At 42.8% G+C, this 20,014-nt stretch overlaps 2 protein-coding genes across 6 annotated transcripts in view; one reads left to right on the top strand and one right to left on the bottom strand.

Moving 5' to 3' along the window:
* Positions 1 to 7,537, bottom strand: part of rab43 (RAB43, member RAS oncogene family) — a 19,631-nt gene extending 12,094 nt beyond the window's left edge. For all 3 annotated transcript variants that reach the window (XR_014029527.1, XR_014029528.1, XM_081358577.1), the window contains exons 1-2: positions 7,238 to 7,537; positions 1,883 to 2,066 (exon numbers count right to left, since the gene is read on the bottom strand). Coding sequence is in view for 1 of the 3 variants with exons in the window: in XM_081358577.1 (XP_081214703.1) it covers positions 1,883 to 2,066; positions 7,238 to 7,426 (373 nt within the window). In the remaining 2 variants the exon portion in view is untranslated. The remainder of the gene's footprint in view (positions 1 to 1,882; positions 2,067 to 7,237) is intronic.
* Positions 6,940 to 19,311, top strand: nuf2 (UF2 component of NDC80 kinetochore complex). Of its 3 annotated transcripts, none has more exons than XM_081358569.1 (14): positions 6,940 to 7,187; positions 9,009 to 9,139; positions 10,042 to 10,116; positions 10,193 to 10,269; positions 10,342 to 10,403; positions 11,107 to 11,204; positions 12,832 to 12,905; positions 12,979 to 13,072; positions 15,213 to 15,275; positions 15,566 to 15,703; positions 15,892 to 16,032; positions 16,129 to 16,304; positions 18,253 to 18,388; positions 19,107 to 19,311. In XM_081358569.1, exons 1-14 carry the CDS (start codon positions 7,079 to 7,081, stop codon positions 19,212 to 19,214), a joined length of 1,482 nt encoding a protein of 493 aa, XP_081214695.1. In that variant the 5' UTR covers positions 6,940 to 7,078; the 3' UTR covers positions 19,215 to 19,311. The 3 variants fall into 3 exon arrangements, with proteins under 3 accessions (XP_081214695.1, XP_081214697.1, XP_081214696.1); XM_081358571.1 differs by lacking the exon at positions 6,940 to 7,187 and adding an exon at positions 8,623 to 8,788; XM_081358570.1 differs by lacking the exon at positions 6,940 to 7,187 and adding an exon at positions 8,711 to 8,856.
* Positions 19,312 to 20,014: the final 703 nt, after the last annotated feature.

The raw sequence follows: 20,014 nt of genomic DNA, 5'->3' as shown, positions 1-20,014 counted from the left end.
GAAGTACAGAAAATATGAAATTATTCTCTTCAGGTGCTTCGTTGATATCTTTATATTCTGTTTTGGTCATATTTTTCAACCTGTTCCGATTTTTCTGTTATCTATGACGTTTTGTGAACTATCACGTCACAGTATTTGCAGCGGAACTGCCAAATAAGGACATTGACTCCCGGCCCAACACTTCGAGCAATCCGCCATTATTATTTCTCGCTGCAATTTTGTAGTCCAAGCTAAAGGATGCAGAAGTTACGAGAGGGTAAGTTAAAATGTTCGGTTGTTGGATGTAGTAACCCACACGCTTCATTACACCGTCTAATGTAGATGAACTGCCGCGCTTGTGGCGCATGTTTAACTGAAAGAACGAGCAGAGAGAGAGAGAGACTCGGTCTCGCGCGCGCTCGCACTCTCTCTCTTCAGAGCCATGCGAAAGTGTAAACAAGACATCACCGTCTCCAAACTAGACGCTGTCTTGCTCTCTCTCCGTCGCACATATTAATCAAAATAAATCGACACGGTGGTAAAAGGTCGGAAGACCAAAGTTTCATGTGTAAATACAGTACACACCATTGCGATACATCCATATGAAGACGTTGTTCTGCAGATTCGTCGTCTTCATTTTCATCTCGCTCCGGCTCCGACTCTGGCTCGAACATGTAAGGCTGGCTGGACAAGTCTTCCGTTGTTGACATTTTGTTAATAACGTGTGAATAAAAAGTTTCTGTGCCACTAGATAATCCTATCTCTGATATCAAACTACAAAAATGGCTGAACGGGGTGGAGTTGAACCTCTGCATCCTGGAGAGGGGGCGGGGTATGAAGTGTCTCAGTTGTATTTAAAGAGACCGCACCAAAACGAGTTGATTGAGACGCACCTCAGAAAAGGGGTAGAAAGGGGCCTGTGGAGCTATAATAATGAGGAATTCAGACCCAAGCATTGCAGTTCCGCTTTATATAGACTACAAATGTATGATTTATATGTAAAAAGGAACAATTTAAAAGCATGATATGTCTCCTTTAAAACTGCAGTGAACCAAAGACAGTCTCAAAAACACGCTTTGAAATCGCTGGTGTTTCTGACGTCACAAACTACCTTGTAACCAATCAGATCAACGTGTGATCGTCAACCAGTGGATCTCTGAGCTGAGGGAGTGAGTGGAGGCGGGGCTCATTTGCATATTCATAGAAGCGCGCATACTAAATGAGGCGAGAGTGTCGAGTTACATTCAGGATATTTTAAGGAAAGAACGTTCAAATATGTAATTTTGGTGATCAAAATCAAAGATGAGTTTTAAGGGATAAAATTATTGACTACAGGGGGACTGTAATTAATTTCATTTATTAACTCTATATTGAAAACTTTAAACTTATTTTATTTAAATAAATATAAGTTTAAGAATTTGACATAAAAGATGAAAAAAAAGCCCCTGTAAATAAATGTAAGGGGGCAAATATTGCCCAGTTATGGGAAAGTTGATCAGAAGGAGCTCCTAAACTTCTGACTGCCCAAATGTTCCTGAAGAGAACTGCAGACATCGATCCCAGGACACGTGACGGAGTAGAGGAACAGGAAAACCAGGACACGCATCACACGGCCTCTTATAGCCGGACAGCTCCTCACACACCCAGTCACAAATTCTCTTCCGAAATTTCCGCACGTAAATAAAAATGGCCTCACGTTGAGCCAATCACGTTCACACACACACTGCCTGTGAAACCTTCGTCCGTCATTAAACAAAAATTCGAATCGGGTTTGATTTCTTGCATTTTCCGCATCCGTAGCTCAAGCGTTCAGAGAGGTGTGCAAGACCTTCAGTCACACACACTTCACAGTCACACACACACTTCACAGTCACACACACACTCGTGTCGTCTCTGCACTCACCGATCAGCAGAGGCACGATGTTGGAGCCGCCGTACTTCTTCACGTCCTCCATCCACTGCGGCACCGACATGAACGAGCCCCTGTTTGTGATGTCATACGTGATGATGGCTCCGTTAGCGCTGCGGTAATAGCTCTGCGTGATCGTGCGGAAGCGCTCCTGTCCGGCCGTGTCCCAGATCTGCAACTGTAACACACAATCCTCACACTGTTACCACTGTATTCATAGTTACTACTCATGCACTGGCCGTCCACTGGTCTTTAAAGAGGCCGTATTCTGCTCGTTCTTGTTGTTTCAGGCTCTACTAGAGCAGGTTTTCCTGCTTGAATGTTGATTATATTCTCATATTCTCCATTGTTGCAGCTCCTCATTTTGGCACAATGGTGAACCATACACACTGAAAGAGTGAAGAATTTGATTCAATGTGCTTTTCCTGAACATACGTTCTTACGTATAAAGCAACATCCGCATGCAGCAGTTCACAAACTAAATTGATTCAGTATTTTAATATTGAACTGGTCATGTCCAGCTCAGCACTATAATGATGATATAATGATGTTTATTTTTAATTCAATTCATATTATGGGCCCTATCTCGCACCCAGCGCAACTGACTTTGTACACCGATGCATGTATCATTCCTATTTTGCACCGGACGCACAGCGGACTTTTCCCTCCACAGACGCACGTCGGTAAATTAGGGAATGAACTTGCGCTCCCGGGGGCGGATCAGTGAAGAGAGGAGGCGTGTTCCGGCGCAAACGTTCCCTGGTGCTATTTTGCAGTTTCAGAAAACAATTCCTCCACTGACCAGGAGAAACCTCGTCTAAAGTCAGTGGCGCGTTATTCAGATGCTGTTTTAATAAGCGCATGCTTGGCCATAATGTAGCGTGAGCACAACACACACACACTTTGCTTCTCTTATCTACACACAGACGCAGTTCACATTTTGCAAATCATACATAATTACAAGGAAAAATATTCCACACGAGGGAAATCATTGTGGTGTCCATGAAGATGTGGAAAAATAGGCATAAATCTGGCTTACACATTTACCCAGATTATTATACGCCTGTTTAAGCGAAGCTAATCTGGGTGTGTTTCTCCATCCCCAATGTCACTTCTCTGTGTTTTACGGCCCTGACGAGAACGCCGGTCTCCTCGGCTGTGAACCGCTCCTGGCAAATCCGCCGTTATAATAGCAATCCGCCATGGAACAAGCGCGCCTGCTCTTAAAGGGAATGTGAGATGACGCTCTGATTGGTTTATTTCACGTTACGCCCAAACCACACCTATGAGTAATGAAGCGACTTCAGACCAACACATTATAGATTTGCGTTGGGATCCGAGATCCGCCCACAAAGTTACTTGCGTTTCGCGTTTGATACTTGCGTTTCAGATCGTTAAAATAGAGCCCTCAGACTGTTAGTGGTCGTTTACACAACACCTGTTTCAACTAAAAACGGAGACATATTTATGTGTTTTGTCTGTTCATTTACATGACACTGGCGTTTTTGGTTTTGGTTTTAAAGTGATCCAGTTGTATTTTTTTTTTATTGACACGGTGTTATTTCCTTGTTTAACTCATTTTGAGGAACAGAAAATCTGTGTTTTAGTAAAAGTAACACATGTAAAGTGCACTGTTGCAGAAATCTGCTTCTGTCTTTCAAAATCGGGTTTGCACCAAACTTTATTTCTAGGTTAAAGAGAGAAGAAAACCCTGAAATTCACTGTGGACTTTTAGATGGTCATCGGACACTTTCTGCTTTCTAGATATCATCTAAATATACTGAAAACCCACGACATGCTTCTCTGTGTGCAATCCTACAGAACTTTATCGTTAAATAATTTCAGATGTGCATTACACAAAGAGCTCAGCAGGAAATCAGCTGATAATCTCAGACAACACTGAAAACACGCCTGAACTGAGTCGGCCAATGAGACGCAGCGATCACAACGCCGGAACTGAGTCGGCCAATGAGACGCAGCGATCACAACGCCGGAACTGAGTCGGCCAATGAGACGCAGCGATCACAACGCCGGAACTGAGTCGGCCAATGAGACGCAGCGATCACAACGCCGGAACTGAGTCGGCCAATGAGACGCAGCGATCACAACGCCGGAACTGAGTCGGCCAATGAAACGCAGCGATCACAACGCCTGAACTGAGTCGGCCAATGAGACGCAGCGATCACAACGCCTGAACTGAGTCGGCCAATGAGACGCAGCGATCACAACGCCGGAACTGAGTCGGCCAATGAAACGCAGCGATCACAACGCCTGAACTGAGTCGGCCAATGAGACGCAGCGATCACAACGCCGGAACTGAGTCGGCCAATGAGACGCAGCGATCACAACGCCTGAACTGAGTCGGCCAATGAGACGCAGCGATCACAACGCCTGAACTGAGTCGGCCAATGAAACGCAGCGATCACAACGCCTGAACTGAGTCGGCCAATGAGACGCAGCGATCACAACGCCGGAACTGAGTCGGCCAATGAGACGCAGCGATCACAACGCCGGAACTGAGTCGGCCAATGAAACGCAGCGATCACAACGCCGGTACTGAGTCGGCCAATGAGACGCAGCGATCACAACGCCTGAACTGAGTCGGCCAATGAGACGCAGCGATCACAACGCCGGAACTGAGTCGGCCAATGAGACGCAGCGATCACAACGCCTGAACTGAGTCGGCCAATGAGACGCAGCGATCACAACGCCTGAACTGAGTCGGCCAATGAAACGCAGCGATCACAACACCTGACCTGAGGCGGCCAATGAGACGCAGCGATCACAACGCCGGAACTGAGTCGGCCAATGAGACGCAGCGATCACAACGCCTGAACTGAGTCGGCCAATGAGACGCAGCGATCACAACGCCGGTACTGAGTCGGCCAATGAGACGCAGCGATCACAACGCCGGAACTGAGTCGGCCAATGAAACGCAGCGATCACAACGCCGGTACTGAGTCGGCCAATGAGACGCAGCGATCACAACGCCTGAACTGAGTCGGCCAATGAGACGCAGCGATCACAACGCCGGAACTGAGTCGGCCAATGAGACGCAGCGATCACAACGCCTGAACTGAGTCGGCCAATGAGACGCAGCGATCACAACGCCTGAACTGAGTCGGCCAATGAAACGCAGCGATCACAACACCTGACCTGAGGCGGCCAATGAGACGCAGCGATCACAACGCCGGAACTGAGTCGGCCAATGAGACGCAGCGATCACAACGCCGGAACTGAGTCGGCCAATGAAACGCAGCGATCACAACGCCGGTACTGAGTCGGCCAATGAGACGCAGCGATCACAACGCCTGAACTGAGTCGGCCAATGAGACGCAGCGATCACAACGCCGGAACTGAGTCGGCCAATGAGACGCAGCGATCACAACGCCTGAACTGAGTCGGCCAATGAGACGCAGCGATCACAACGCCTGAACTGAGTCGGCCAATGAAACGCAGCGATCACAACACCTGACCTGAGGCGGCCAATGAGACGCAGCGATCACAACGCCGGAACTGAGTCGGCCAATGAGACGCAGCGATCACAACGCCTGAACTGAGTCGGCCAATGAGACGCAGCGATCACAACGCCGGTACTGAGTCGGCCAATGAGACGCAGCGATCACAACGCCGGTACTGAGTCGGCCAATGAGACGCAGCGATCACAACGCCGGTACTGAGTCGGCCAATGAGACGCAGCGATCACAACGCCTGAACTGAGTCGGCCAATGAGACGCAGCGATCACAAAGCCTGAACTGAGTCGGCCAATGAGACGCAGCGATCACAAAGCCTGAACTGAGTCGGCCAATGAGACGCAGCGATCACAACGCCTGAACTGAGTCGGCCAATGAGACGCAGCGATCACAACGCCTGAACTGAGTCGGCCAATGAGACGCAGCGATCACAACGCCGGAACTGAGTCGGCCAATGAAACGCAGCGATCACAACGCCGGAACTGAGTCGGCCAATGAGACGCAGCGATCACAACGCCTGAACTGAGTCGGCCAATGAGACGCAGCGATCACAACGCCTGAACTGAGTCGGCCAATGAGACGCAGCGATCACAAAGCCTGAACTGAGTCGGCCAATGAGACGCAGCGATCACAACGCCGGAACTGAGTCGGCCAATGAGACGCAGCGATCACAAAGCCTGAACTGAGTCGGCCAATGAGACGCAGCGAATGAATGCATTAAACCACGATGAACACATGACCCAGTCGACTAGCACTGTGAGAACAGTAATCTGTGCATCCATTAAACCCTTTGTGGCAGATCCGAGTGTTTTCCTCGTACATGAACTGTCAGCACTGGCTTGTCCTGTATTGAGTGCAACACGGACCGCTAAAGTCAACAGGTTTTACACACAGACATTAATAATGATGCTGCCATCTTTCTGAAGGCCTTCCCCCTCCTGCTCTTGCTCATTCTGACTCTACAAAACACGGGATTACTCCGTAAATATTCATCCATGGCGTTTAATATATTGTGTTTCATCAGCAGGATCCGAGATGCTCCAAGCTACCAACTCTGGATATTCCAACAGGGTTTACTGGAATATAAATGTAGTTTTAAAAGTTTTAAAAATCAATTTCGTTTAGACATTGTTTACTGCTTAAAGGGATACTTCACCCAAAAATTTACATTTTCCCATAATTTATTTTCCCTCAAGCCATCCTAGTGTTTATGATTTTCTTCTTTCAACCAAACACAATCTGAGTGAATGGAGCCTGGGATTCTGAAGAACAAAAAAGTGCATCCATCACATACGACTCCAGGGGTCATAAAGCTGGGAAGAGCTGGTTATGTTTTTTATTTTTATGGAAAATGAATGTGTTGGGGTGAACTAACCATTTAAGCAGTAAACAAAGTCTAAACGAAATTACTCATAAACACTAGGATGGCTTGAGAGCGAGTAAATTATGGGATAATGTTCATTTTTGGGTGAACTATCCCTTTAACAATAATCGTGGTTATTGCATAACTGTGCAACTTTAAGCCCTAAACCAACAAAACAAAACAAACTTCCCAGAGTTTCGCTTTTATTCGCTCCACGTCATGAGTGTCAACGTCGACAGGAAAGAGTATAAACCGGTGACAGTCCCAGATATGATTATAAAGCTGATGAATTATTCCTCACAGAAGAGAACATTAAACCCACATGTCCTGGAAGCTTCTGACCCGACTCGGGAATGGGGTTCGCGGTGACAACAATAACAGCGACGCTATTTCTGCGGCTTTATGGAAGACTCAAGAGCAACTTTGTGATGTGGAGTACAGAGTTCATAAAGATGCCGCTTAGTGAGTTCTATACCCATAAGGCATAATCATAACGACCCTGAGTCACGAACCTTCACCCGTTTGCCCTGAATCTCCAGAGTCTTCATGGTGAAGTCCACGCCGATCGTGTTGCCCTGCTTCTCCATGAACACGCCGCTCTTGAAGCGCTGGACCACACAGGTCTTCCCGACTCCGACATCTCCGACTAGGACTATTTTAAACACTAAATCGTAGCTTTCATCGGAATCCTGCGATGACATCTCTGTGCTCGTGCTCGTGCTGACTGACGTGTGGAGACTACATCGGCGGCGCGCCTTTAGGTGTCTCAGCGCAGCGCCTGATAGCAATGGGAAGTTCGGATCTTTTTATTGACTCGGATCTTTGAATCTCGTTCATCAAAATGAACGAATCTTTTCTCGAATCACTTCGTATATTTCAGCAGAATATAATTGTTACATGATGTAATAGCCAAATTCACTAACACATAAAATGTTTATAATTATAATATAGTTAATCACAATGCAGAGCAAGAAAAAAACAAGGCTAAACTATGGGAAACAGAAATTATACTGAATAACACACACACTTTCAAATATTTTCACCAGAACGCTCACATTATAACAAACGATACAGTAGTGCTGTGGAAGGAGTTCTGACGTCAACATCCAGCCAACCAATCATCAGCCTGCATTTCAAAATGAAATGCGTTTGATCGTTAGTTTCAAGATTCGTAATCAATGACTTTTTTTATTTTTATTTTTTATATCAACTTTTCCCCTCACAATTCTGCTCTAATGAGGTTTTTATTCAGCTCTCTTTAAAATTAAATTGTAGTGTAAAAGGCATTGCTTTTGTTGCACTTCTATATTTCTCTGTTGCATTACATAATATGAATAGATTTCACTTGTTCAAGAAATTAATTGGATGATTTCTGCGTTGATCAGGGGCCCGTGGAAGCGTTTGGAGAAAAGCAGTGTAAAAATAAATAATACAATAAAATAAAAATAACTTTATTAAAAATAAAATAATAATAATTACAATAAATAGATCAAAATAAATAAATACAATTTTAATGACATAAATAGATAAATACAATTATCTTAATATATGATTTAAATAAATGACTCAAACTTGATTTAAATGAACAGAAATAAAAATGCAGAGTAAAATGTAAAAGTAAATAAATAAAAATAAATGTAAACTAAAAATAAAATAATGTTGAATTAAAATAAATAAGTGAAATTTGTTTTAAATAATAAATTAATACATTGTATTAAATAATTAACAAACAATAAATAAATTAATAGAAAAATTACTAGAAAAAAACGCAATGATGAAATGTAATTAAAACTAAATCTTTTACACATTTATAATATTAATTTTTAACAGCATTAATTGGGTATTTATACATGAAAATAAATCATTAAACTTTAGGATGATGAGGGTTTGAAACCCCGCTGCACTAGTGGACACATTCTGCGCATGTCCAGTAGAGGGCGCCGCACGCGCTGCTTTTGTCATGACACGTCATGACGTGAGGAACGTACGACGGAAGTGACGAAAGAGGCGCGTAAAGTTTAAATTTGCTCCAGTTGACGACGAGGGACGTGAGTCTGAACTTGGTTAGTACAATAGTTTGGCATTAGTTATAGATTTTGAGTAATGTCGGACCAACAGTGTGAAAAAGAGGGTAATGTAATTCCGTGTCTTTGAATGGTGTATAAGTTAATGCGCCGGTGACCGTTATTGTCCGTGACGGGATCTGTCGACGCCTCTGCCGTAAACATCGCCTGACTGAGCGGATAAAGCTGTGGTTTATTAGTGTGGTTTCTCCTTTTGCAGCAGCAGGGATGAGTGAGAACACGTTCCCGGTGTACAAGGTGGATGTTATCGTGCAGTTCTACCGAACCGAAGTTCTGACTGGACAAGAGGCGAAACACTTCACCAAGAATGACATCACTCCCAACACAAAGGTGATCACGTGATTACACTGTGTTTAAGTGTGCTATATATTATTATAATGTGAATCATCTGTTCTCTAAAGTGTAATGTATTCCTGTGATCAAAGCTGAATGTTCAGCATCATTACTCCAGTCTTCAGTGTCACATGATCCTCCAGAAATCACTCTAATATGAGGATCTGATGATCAAGAAACATTTATGATTATTATCAGTGTTGAAAACAGCTTCATATTTTTGTGAAACCTGTCAAACATTTTGTTTTTCAGGATTCTTTGATGAATAGAAAGCTCTAAAGAACAGCATTTATTTGAAATAGAATTTTTGTAACATTATAAATGTCTTCACTGTCACATTAATGTAATTTAATGCATCCTTGATTAAGGAAAGTATTAATTTCTTTCAAGAGAAAATTACTTAACCACCAGGGTACTTAATGAGGAAGAGTTGTTGTTCCCTTGTAATGCATAACTGGGAAACACCCCTGTAGTCAATGACTGTATCCCTTAAAACTCATCTCTGATCACCAAAATGACATATTTAAACATTTTCTTCATGCCTTAAAATATCTTGAATGTAACTCGACACCCTCGCCTCATTTAGTATGCGCGGTTCTATGAATATGCAAATGAGCCCCGCCTCCACTCACTCACTCAGCTCAGAGATCCACTGGTTGACGATCACACGTTGATCTGATTGGTTACAAGGTAGTTTGTGACGTCAGAAACACCAGCGATTTCAAAGCGTGTGTTTGAGACTGTCTTTGGTTCACTGCAGTTTTAAGGAGGAAATACTCAGCAATGCTGTCGACTTATGAACTTACACATGATGTGTCTTAAAGCAGATTAAAAACACCACATAGACACATAAACAACATTAAAAGCTGGATTTTCTTTAAAATCTGTTTGTTTTTCAGGCCGAATCCATTCAGAGGCTCTACATGAGAGTTTTGCAGCTGCTGTTTCAGTTCAGACCCGAGTGCCATTACACGGTGAGTGTTTGTCTGCACCATCAGATCGGATCTGAGAGTCTTGGTGTTTAACTAACGATGCTCCTGTGTTCCGCAGGTGCCGTTGTCTGAAAACGTCCAGTTCCCGATGCTGCACGAGTGGGTTTCTCCGGTCATGAGCGTGTACAGGCGCATGTGAGTGAGAAGACTGCAGTGTGTTGTTCTGAGAGAGCTCGTGTTTGCGTCACTGATCTGCGTGTCTTTCAGGTGCCAGTTCTTACCGCTCTGCCGTGTCTATGATTTTTCCCTGAACGACTTGCTCAACCCCAGTGAGTATCTCGTTTTCTCTCTCAGGGCTCAACAGTGAGAGTTATTCCTGCTGGTGTTTAGGTTTTGCCCTGACTACATGTTCATTGGCCGTGTCGCAGGAGAATGAGGATGTGGGAATGGGTGGATGGTTTATTCTTAACGATGGTCTGGATTGCGTAAGACGAGGGTTTTGTACATTACTGCAGATTGTTTTGTAAACCAGGCACACTTTACCGCAGGGTAAAACTCTTTAGAAAGATGACACTTTCATAATGCTCTCTGTGTTAATAACAGTTTTTATTTTTTTAAACACTCACATGATATATCAGGGTTATTATCGTAAACTAAAGCTATTAAAAACATTCATGTATATTGAAATAAAGCTGTGAAAAAATATTATTTGAAAAACATTTAAATGATAATTAGAAATGTTGCCTTGGCAGAAAACAGAAATAAGTTTAAGTTGTAAGTAGGGCTGCACGATTATGACATAATTCTCGATTATTTCCTTTGAAATTGTAATTATGATTATTAATATATAATCTATATGACAAATTTAAATTGTGCTGTAAAGCAGCTCTGCAGAAGACAGTGTTGTTGTTCAGCACTAGAGCGAAAGCTGTTCTGTGCTGATACAGTTTCACGATTTTATTGCCTAAAGTTTAAAGCTGATATGAAGGTCATGCTGAGCTGATTGTTTGTTTTTCTCACCACTCCTGCCAGAGGTGAAGCGAACGATCACTATTCTGAGCGCAATCCAAAACTTCCTCCACTTCCGGAAGCAGAGGCTGGAAATGACGGCCGTCCACCAGCAAAGTTTTGTAAGTTGAAAATGCTTAACGTGTTACAATCATCTTAGAGAACTGTAGTCTTAGTTGTGCTAAACCTCTCATGTCAAGCTAAGATTTGAGGATCTGCAGTGGAGAATACTTGACTGCTAATCCCTTTGTGGGAGGCTGAGCTTTGCAACAGACCTGTTACACACTGAAGGTCAAGATTAAAAGCATCATATGACCCGTTTAAGCACATATGTCACAACGGCAATGTTTACATGCAACCAAATAATCCATTAGAAAAGCTTTCATGTGGTTTATTCCTTTTCTAATCTGATCGAGAGAACATGTAAACACCTGATCGGATCGAAAACTGAAACTGAAAGGACTGCGCATGTGCAATGACGTGGAATTGGCGCAATGACGTAGCAAGAACGTAATGACGTAGAAATAGCATAGAAATAGCGTAATGAGGTAGAAATAGAAATAGCGTAATGACGAAGAGATAGCGTAATGAGGTAGAAATAGCGCAATGACGTAGAAATAGCGTAATGAGGTAGAAATAGCGCAATGACGTAGAAATAGCGTAATGAGGTAGAAATAGTGTAATGACGAAGTGATAGCGTAATGACGTAGAACTAGCGTAATGACGTAGAAATAGTGTAATGACGAAGTGATAGCGTAATGACGTAGAAATAGCGTAATGAGGTAGAAATAGTGTAATGACGAAGTGATAGCGTAATGACGTAGAACTAGCGTAATGACGTAGAAATAGTGTAATGACGAAGTGATAGCGTAATGACGTAGAAATAGCGTAATGAGGTAGAAATAGTGTAATGACGAAGTGATAGCGTAATGACGTAGAACTAGCGTAATGACGTAGAAATAGTGTAATGACGAAGTGATAGCGTAATGACGTAGAACTAGCGTAATGACGTAGAAATAGTGTAATGACGAAGTGATAGCGTAATGACGTAGAACTAGCGTAATGACGTAGAAATAGTGTAATGACGAAGTGATAGCGTAATGACGTAGAAATAGCGTAATGACGTAGAAATAGTGTAATGACGAAGTGATAGCGTAATGACGTAGAACTAGCGTAATGACGTAGAAATAGTGTAATGACGAAGTGATAGCGTAATGACGTAGAACTAGCGTAATGACGTAGAAATAGCGTAATGAGGTAGAAATAGAGTAATGAGGTAGAAAAAAAAATTGCGTAATGACGAAGAGAGAGCGCAATCACGTAGAAATTGCGTAATGAGGTAGAATTAGCGTAATGACGTAGAAATAGAAATAGCGTAATGACATAGAAATAGCGTAATGACGAAGAGATAGCTCAATGACGTAGAAATAGCGCAGTGACGTAGAAATAGCGTAATGACAAATCATGACCAGAAATGGATAAATATTAAGTTTGCTGTTTAAAACAAATAAAGAACTGTTGGAGAATAGTTATGTGCAGACGGCGGGAAACTCTGTATATTCGTGCAGTGAGCGCATGTCAAACAATCTATCCCGATCTGAAGCTTGTGACATCAACCCGATCACACGTTTAGCGTTCATGTAAACACTACGTTCAGATTCCTCAATCAGAATGAGTTCAGTCCGGTTGAAACAAGAGTTGTGCATGTAAAGGTAGCCGGTGTGATTTAGGTGTTTTGTTTGTCAACAGCGGTGTGATATGGACAGACTCCAGGCGTACACGAGAGAAATAAAGGAAGCTGAGAAGAAGATTGAGAAGCTGACGTAAGTGCAGTGGTTTATTTAAACGTCTTACTAAAGATGCTTCTCTCTGAGCGTATCCATCCTCCCTTCACAGGACCATTCCTCCGGAGCAGCAAGCGGAGGCTAGAGAGCTAGCGTCTGCCCTGGCAGAGCTCAGCGCTAACACACAGCGGGAAATCCAGGATGCGGTGAGACCTCGATGATTTCAGTTTACTAATGAAATATCTGTGAAACGTGCAGTGCTCATGTTTATTCAGCGATGTCAAAGCCAAACACAAATAGATTTTCCAAAAGGCAGTGTTGATATTGTGAATCAGTGTGTGGGAAACACTGTAATGTAATGTGACAGCTGTTAATTATAGTTTAACCTCTCCATCTTCACCGTCTCAGTAACACACAGCTGAGCATCACCCGTGAACCCTCTCACACAGTGTCGCGCCGCGTTCCCCGCGCTGTTAAAGTGACGTACGCTGGTTTATTACACTCATATCATAACAGAAATAAACACCGGTATTCTTAGGTATGAACCGGTGTACCGCCCAGCACTATTGATTCTGCACCAATAAAATCACTTCAATGCCTTTTGTGGTGAGAAGGCAACCTAACGAACCAGGCCCGTATCACAATGCATGATGGGTAAATGCGTATGTTGCATGTAAAGCAGCAGTGTTTGTTTTGCTAATGCCTCTCAATATGAACCGTAGGCTAACCCAGAGATGAAGACCAAGTGAAAGCCAAATTGATATTTGGTCAGACTAACATATTTCAGAAAAATATGTGTTTGTTGCATAAGTGACGTCTGAATTTTACAATTCTGACCAGTTTGTGCACCAATAGGTTTGGGAACTGTTAGTCTTTTTGAAAAATTCCTAAGTTCCGGTTCTGAAACCGGTTCGGTGTGTGGGCGAAGTGCTGGCAGCTTATCCTTTAACAGCAACGTCTCATGAATACAAAAATAGTAATGAATGCACTGAAAAGCCCTCGCACTACTCATATACTACTCATTTTTTTCTAATGAAAGAGTGCATAATCCTATCTTTGGGATTCTAAAATAAGGAAACACACAGAATTTTCCTTAATTTTAATTAACAGTTACTTAAACTTTGCAGTTTGAATGATGTCTTGTATAAACAAAATGATGTTTATGTTTTTATGTTTCCACTGTTCGATCGCATCCTCGCCTCTCTCACACTCACACACACACACACACACACACACACACACACACACACACATATATGTATGTAAACACTTTGCGACTTTTCAATCGCGCCTCTCTCTCTCTCTCTCTCACTCACTCACTCACTCACTCACTCACTCACACACACACACACACACCATATTCCAGTATTGCAATCTTTACATCGCAGCCTGCTTCAGAGCTAAGGCGGAGCTACAGATTAGGTGTCCCTAAAGAACCTGCATATCTAACAGTAGTTCCGCATTACATTAATTAATTTGCATGCGAGTTTTATTTATTTTTATACCGTGTATTCTCTGTGTAAATTTATGCACCGAACCGTGACGTCCGTACCGATTCAGTTCAATACGCATACATGTACCGTTCCACCTCTACGACGGACACTGCGTGTTTCTTTGGTACAAGCGGCTCCGGCTGTTGCTGAGTTGACTCTGTGTTTGAGTTCTCCTCCATGTTGCTTCAATGTCGCAGACGGGGTGGAGTCACGTGACTACACACGCGGTAATATGATTTAAGGGGAAAGTACATTAACACACAGTGGGCAGAAATATTAATAGGATTAAAAAAACGAAATAACTGACTTGGTAAAATTACGTCCGTTATAGGCTCTGAATTTCGGTTTCGATTTACTTTGATTAATCATCCAGCCCTATGAATCAGTCATTCACACCGGTTCAGTTTCCCCTGTCTGGATCTCACATGTGTTCATCCGGCCCTTCAGAGAGGGTATTCTCCACTGCAATACGCTACAGGAGACGTCCCAGATCATCCTAGAGAATGCAGGAATGTTTATTTTCCTTCAAAATGTTTTATTATTTTAGCAAAAATTGCTAAATAATGTTGAATTTGTTGACATTACCAGTCTGTTAAACTCATTTTACCAGTATCAGAAGTAAACACAAAAAGGATTGTGCATTTTTCCCTTACTACAATTTTTTTTATTAGTTGTTTTAATAATTTTTATTGAATGGGAACTGAAACTGGAATCGTTTGGCGGAACCGGAATATTTCTTACGATTCCCAACCCTGTCCACCAACATGATGCATTAGCTGTTGTCACGTGACCCAGTGTTTTTCAGGCCTTTTTCTTCTTGTTGTCATATTAGTTTTCAATGTTCTCTCTTTAGAATGCGATGAATGAAATGGCTGCACAGTGCAAGACGGAGATTGCTGAGATCTCACAGAAACTGGTATGTATCAGATCATTTGTTCATTTAATCTACCACACTTCTAGCTTGGATGAGGGTTAAAGTCACCATGTAGTGGAAGTAGAGACTGATATATGTCATATTACAGAAGAAAAGATCTGAGCAAAACAGATTAATGAGAAAGAAACAAAATGAAGGGCTGGTAATTGGTTTTAATCCATCGGTTATTGGTTGGACGGAGGCAGATCTGGCTGAGTGTGTTGTAGGTGTACTTCTGTGGTGGCAGTGCTGTAGAGTGACTGTTGTCATCAGAGATGTGTCTTACAATCCAGACTCAAAGGAAACTGGATGTGGCGACGCTGAAGGATGAGATCTTCAAGCTCAAGTCTCAGATCGTGGAGTCGCCCGAAGAGCTGAAGAACGAGATGGAAAGGATGAAGGAGAACGTGAAGAGCATTAAGATGTCAAAAGTATGTATGATTTGCATGTTGCACACCTTCGTTTACATGAGTTTGCTTGACAAGTTGCTGGTAACAACAGGTGATGTTTAACTGCCCAGACCACTGAGTGTTGGTGGTGTTATCAGCAGTTGACCGGCTGCTGTTCCCCGTGTGTGTGTGTGTGTGTGTGTGTGTGTGTGTGTGTGTGTGTGAGACAGGAGCTGGCTGACGAGAGGCTGGTGGAGCTGCAGATGCTGGTCCAGTGTGCTGGTCAGGTGGAGGCAGAACTACAGGTCCTGCTCAAACAACTGCAGGACTTACAGAGTAGCATGTGCAAGACCAACCAGCAGAAAGAGGAGGTAAAGTGACTGGAGAACATATGAATACAGTCATTGTTTAAGCAAGGCATTTCCTGAGTTGTTTTTTCACCGTTTTAAATGATGGTTCCTGCACAGGTCCAGAGATTAGCAGCCATGAATGAAGCCTTGCAGAAAGAGCTGAAGAGCCTGAGCAGTGAAGAAGCCCAGATGAAGAGGGGGTTCGCCATGAAACTCGACAAGCAGTCGAAGAACCAGATCCGGCGGCAGAAGAAGAAAGAGGTCAAAGATCAGCAGGTCAAAAATATTTATGGGTAAGTAAAAAAAAAACCTTTTTTAATTAACGACAGTGCATTTGATAATACACTTCCTGTGCTTAATATTAGAAGATTTTTCAAATTTATGCATTTATACAGTCATGTGTGTGAAGAATTGGAAACTTTCACTTGAATCAAATGCATGTCTGCTATTATTAATAAGTGAACTCCAGGTGAAGCGTCTCATGTTTGGTCTTTGCATTTTAAGCCACTCTCGATTTGAAAGGTAGTTCAGAAGTTCTCAGCATTGCTAATACTCTATAGCTCACACTTCAGCAGTTTAACCCTGTTCTGCCAGTGTTTCTGGACTAACTAGACCTATTCAATTATGAAAGCATTATTTCTGAATGTTCAAAATGTCCAAAATTGTTTTTTTCTTGGTTATGCGAATGTTAAAGCTGCAGTCCGTAACTCTTTTTGGGGATAAAAATGATCCAAAATAAATTGAGCAAGTACATAACCAGCCAGTGTTCAGAACTCTCTGCTTGCCGTAGCTCGGTTCAAAACGGTGAGCTTGTAATAATAACTTTATGTCATGTCTTTACTTCATTCCGTCGCATCTGTCCACATAAAGAAGAGTCTCGGCTAGTCGGCGATGAGTGTGAGGATGCTGGAGATTATAGCCTTTTCTCACAGCACTTGATATAATTAAACTACGCAATTTGATGGCGGATCCAGAAAGGCTCAAACGACGATCACCAACTGGAGATTCACCCGTTGTAAAACGCAAAAGATTTCGGACTTCAGAGTGGCTACAGGAAAACAGAGACTGCGAACAAGGATAATATCGGAAGGACATTAAATGTAGTCACGCAATGCTGATGTTGTTAACATTAACAATTTGAGAACTGTATAATTTGCATGGTTTGACGTACCTGGAAGCAGGTACAGGTACAACTTTTACACAGTGGAAAACCAAACAAAGGCGAGTCGAGTCGAGCTGGTACTGTGTAGTGGAAAAGCGCCATTAGTGTGTCAGATCAAAAGTGGATGTTACTTGTTCAGATTTTCACATTTCCTGGTGAAAGCTCTTATGTTGGTCATACTTCCCAAAAGTATAATCTGTGATTGCGAATGCCAGGATCCACACCGGCACATTCTCCTCTAAACACTGGATTGATCCGCGCTGTGCCGTGCCGAGGCACAACCCACGTAAAGCTGATCAGTCCACGAATAACTGCAATTGCAGATTTCGAACAGAGATGGCGACAAAGAGGACAAACTACAGACTGCAGCTTTAAGTGAACATTCTTTTTTTTTTTCAACATAATGTGAAAATTACTTTTGAACATTCTGAAACTAGTAGTAATATTTAAAAAAGAATGTCAATAGAACATCCAACTAAACACTTCAGAAAGAAAGGATGGATCCATGTGTAAATACTGTTTTTGTGCTAACGTTTCGAGAAAATTATTTAAGACAAGATTAGTATTAACTGGAAGAACCGTTTTTGTACAGCTAAAATAACTATGCAAATGATACTGAAAGCCTCGACACATCACAAGGGTGCAAACATGGCGGAATTATTATTTGTGTGTGAACTGACCCTTTCAGTGTCATAAACATCCCTCTGTGATCTACAGCATCGGTCCTCAACCCGCGGACCGTCACCAATGCAAACGCGGACACATTTAAAAAATAAAATCCAGTTTACAATTTACTTTTGTTTTTAAATTCAATTAAAATGGATAAAACAAATATAAGTTTGAACTATAAAATAATATAATCATGATTAAAAAAATAATGTTTTTGGATTAAGGATCTGAAACTTGCAGGATATTCTTACAGTATGATGACCTTTAATATGTCAAAAGCTCAAGGAAAATTAGATTTCTCAGTTCATGACCCCTTTAAATTGTCCTGATGGAATGTTATCGTGACACACTCGGCTCTGTTTCTCCTGATTGAGAAACACTCCTCTAATTTTCTCATTTACTTTATTCAGGCAATATGACAAAATCCACCAGAAACGAGAGGAGTTTGTGAAGAAAATGGAAGAAAGCAACCGTGAAACTAAACGGTACAAGGAAAAGATGCAGGAGCTTCGAGCAAAGTGCAACCAGCACACACAGAAAGCCCAGGTGCGTTTCACCAGCACTTCTGAAGTCCGTCTCGCGCTCTGGACTCTTACAGAGCTGGCTGTGTTGGGGAACATCTTGTGTTCATTCTTCATTTAAATGGCCCAGTTTAACATTAAAGGGATATTCCCCCAAAAATGAAAATTAGCCCATGATTTACTCTCCCTCAAGCCATCCTAGGTGTGTATGACATTCTTCTTACAGACGAACACAATCAGAGTTGTCCTTGCCTTCCACAAACTTACTGGCTCTTCCAAGCTTTATAATGGCAGTGTATGGGTGTCTCTGATTTGAAGTCCATAAAAGTGCATCTGTCCGTCATAAAGTGCATCTGTCCGTCATAAAGTGCATCTATCATCATCATAAAAGTGCATCCATGTGGCTCTAGGGGGTTAATAAAGGCCTTCTGAAGCAAAGTGATGCGGTTTTGCATTGATTTATGATGTATAGATGCACTTTTATGGACTTCAAAACAGAAAAGGCCATTCACTGTCATTATAAAGCTTGGAAGAGCAGGGCATTTATTAATATAACTCTGATGTTATTCGTCTGAAAGAAGAATCTCATGTGAAATGTGAAAAGCGTCTGCTAAGTGAATAAATGTGAATGTCATCTACACCTGCCTGACTTGAGGTTGAGTAAATCATGGGCTAATTGTGATGTCTGGGTGCACAGCCCTGTGAGGCGTGTTGGGCGTGTGGTGACGTCTGCCTCTCTGCAGGAGATCTACGAGTGCCTCCTCACCACGCTGGAGCAGTACCACAAGCGCATCGAGAGCATCGTGGTGGAGACCAACGCTGACACCCTGAAGATGAAAGCACACTTCTAGAGTACTCAACTTCCTGCATTTGTTGAAAGTCTGTCTTGTTTCATTGTAAATGTGTATATTTTTTGTGAATTTGATCTTGAATAAAGCGTTAATTGGGTCCTGCCTGAAGCGTTGAATGACTGAGCACACGCTTGATGACGTCTCCGCTGTAGCCCCTCGGCTTTGGTCACGAGCTTCTTCCAGCAGCAGTCAGGTGGTCTACCTCGAACACCAGTCAGACATGCTCTGCATCAGCTCAGGGTTTGGGTTTCGCTGAGTGAAACGGGCCCGCTGGACTCCAGTGGGAGCTCCTGATCTGCAGTCTCAGGGCCAGAGGTTCGAGACCACTAAACCCTCTGGAGCTCTTCGGCATCGTTAGGGGCTTTCGCACCGGAGGACCCTCTTCATCGTTACTAGAACTATTGGTGGAACGTCCCGGGTTTGGGCGTGTTCGCACTGCAGGAACTGGGAACCATTTTAGTTCTAGGAACTCCTTTTGGAGGAACTAATTTACTCCTCCAGAGTCGGCCTACATTCTATCTGATGATGTATTTAGCCAGGACTGTTGGACAGTTCGTAAACTAATGAACAGGAGAATGCGAGCACTGTTTGTTTGCTCTGGCTCAGTCGTTCTCAGCGCCGTCAGAATAAAAGTCACAACAACAAGTGTGTCTTACGTCACTTCAGAGTTCCTACTGGCGGTGCGAATGCAACCAGGAAAAGGTTCCAAGGGGAACCATTAGTTCTTGGAGAACCATCCTGGGGGGTAGTTCCTATAACTGAGTTCCTATAACTGTCCGGTGTGGAAGCCCCGATTGACC

This window comes from Scardinius erythrophthalmus (genome assembly GCF_964197995.2).
Source record: "Scardinius erythrophthalmus genome assembly, chromosome: 25".
NCBI lineage: Eukaryota > Metazoa > Chordata > Actinopteri > Cypriniformes > Leuciscidae > Scardinius > Scardinius erythrophthalmus.
Note: the sequence above shows the minus strand (reverse complement) of the source record. Positions and strands in the feature narration are given on the sequence as shown.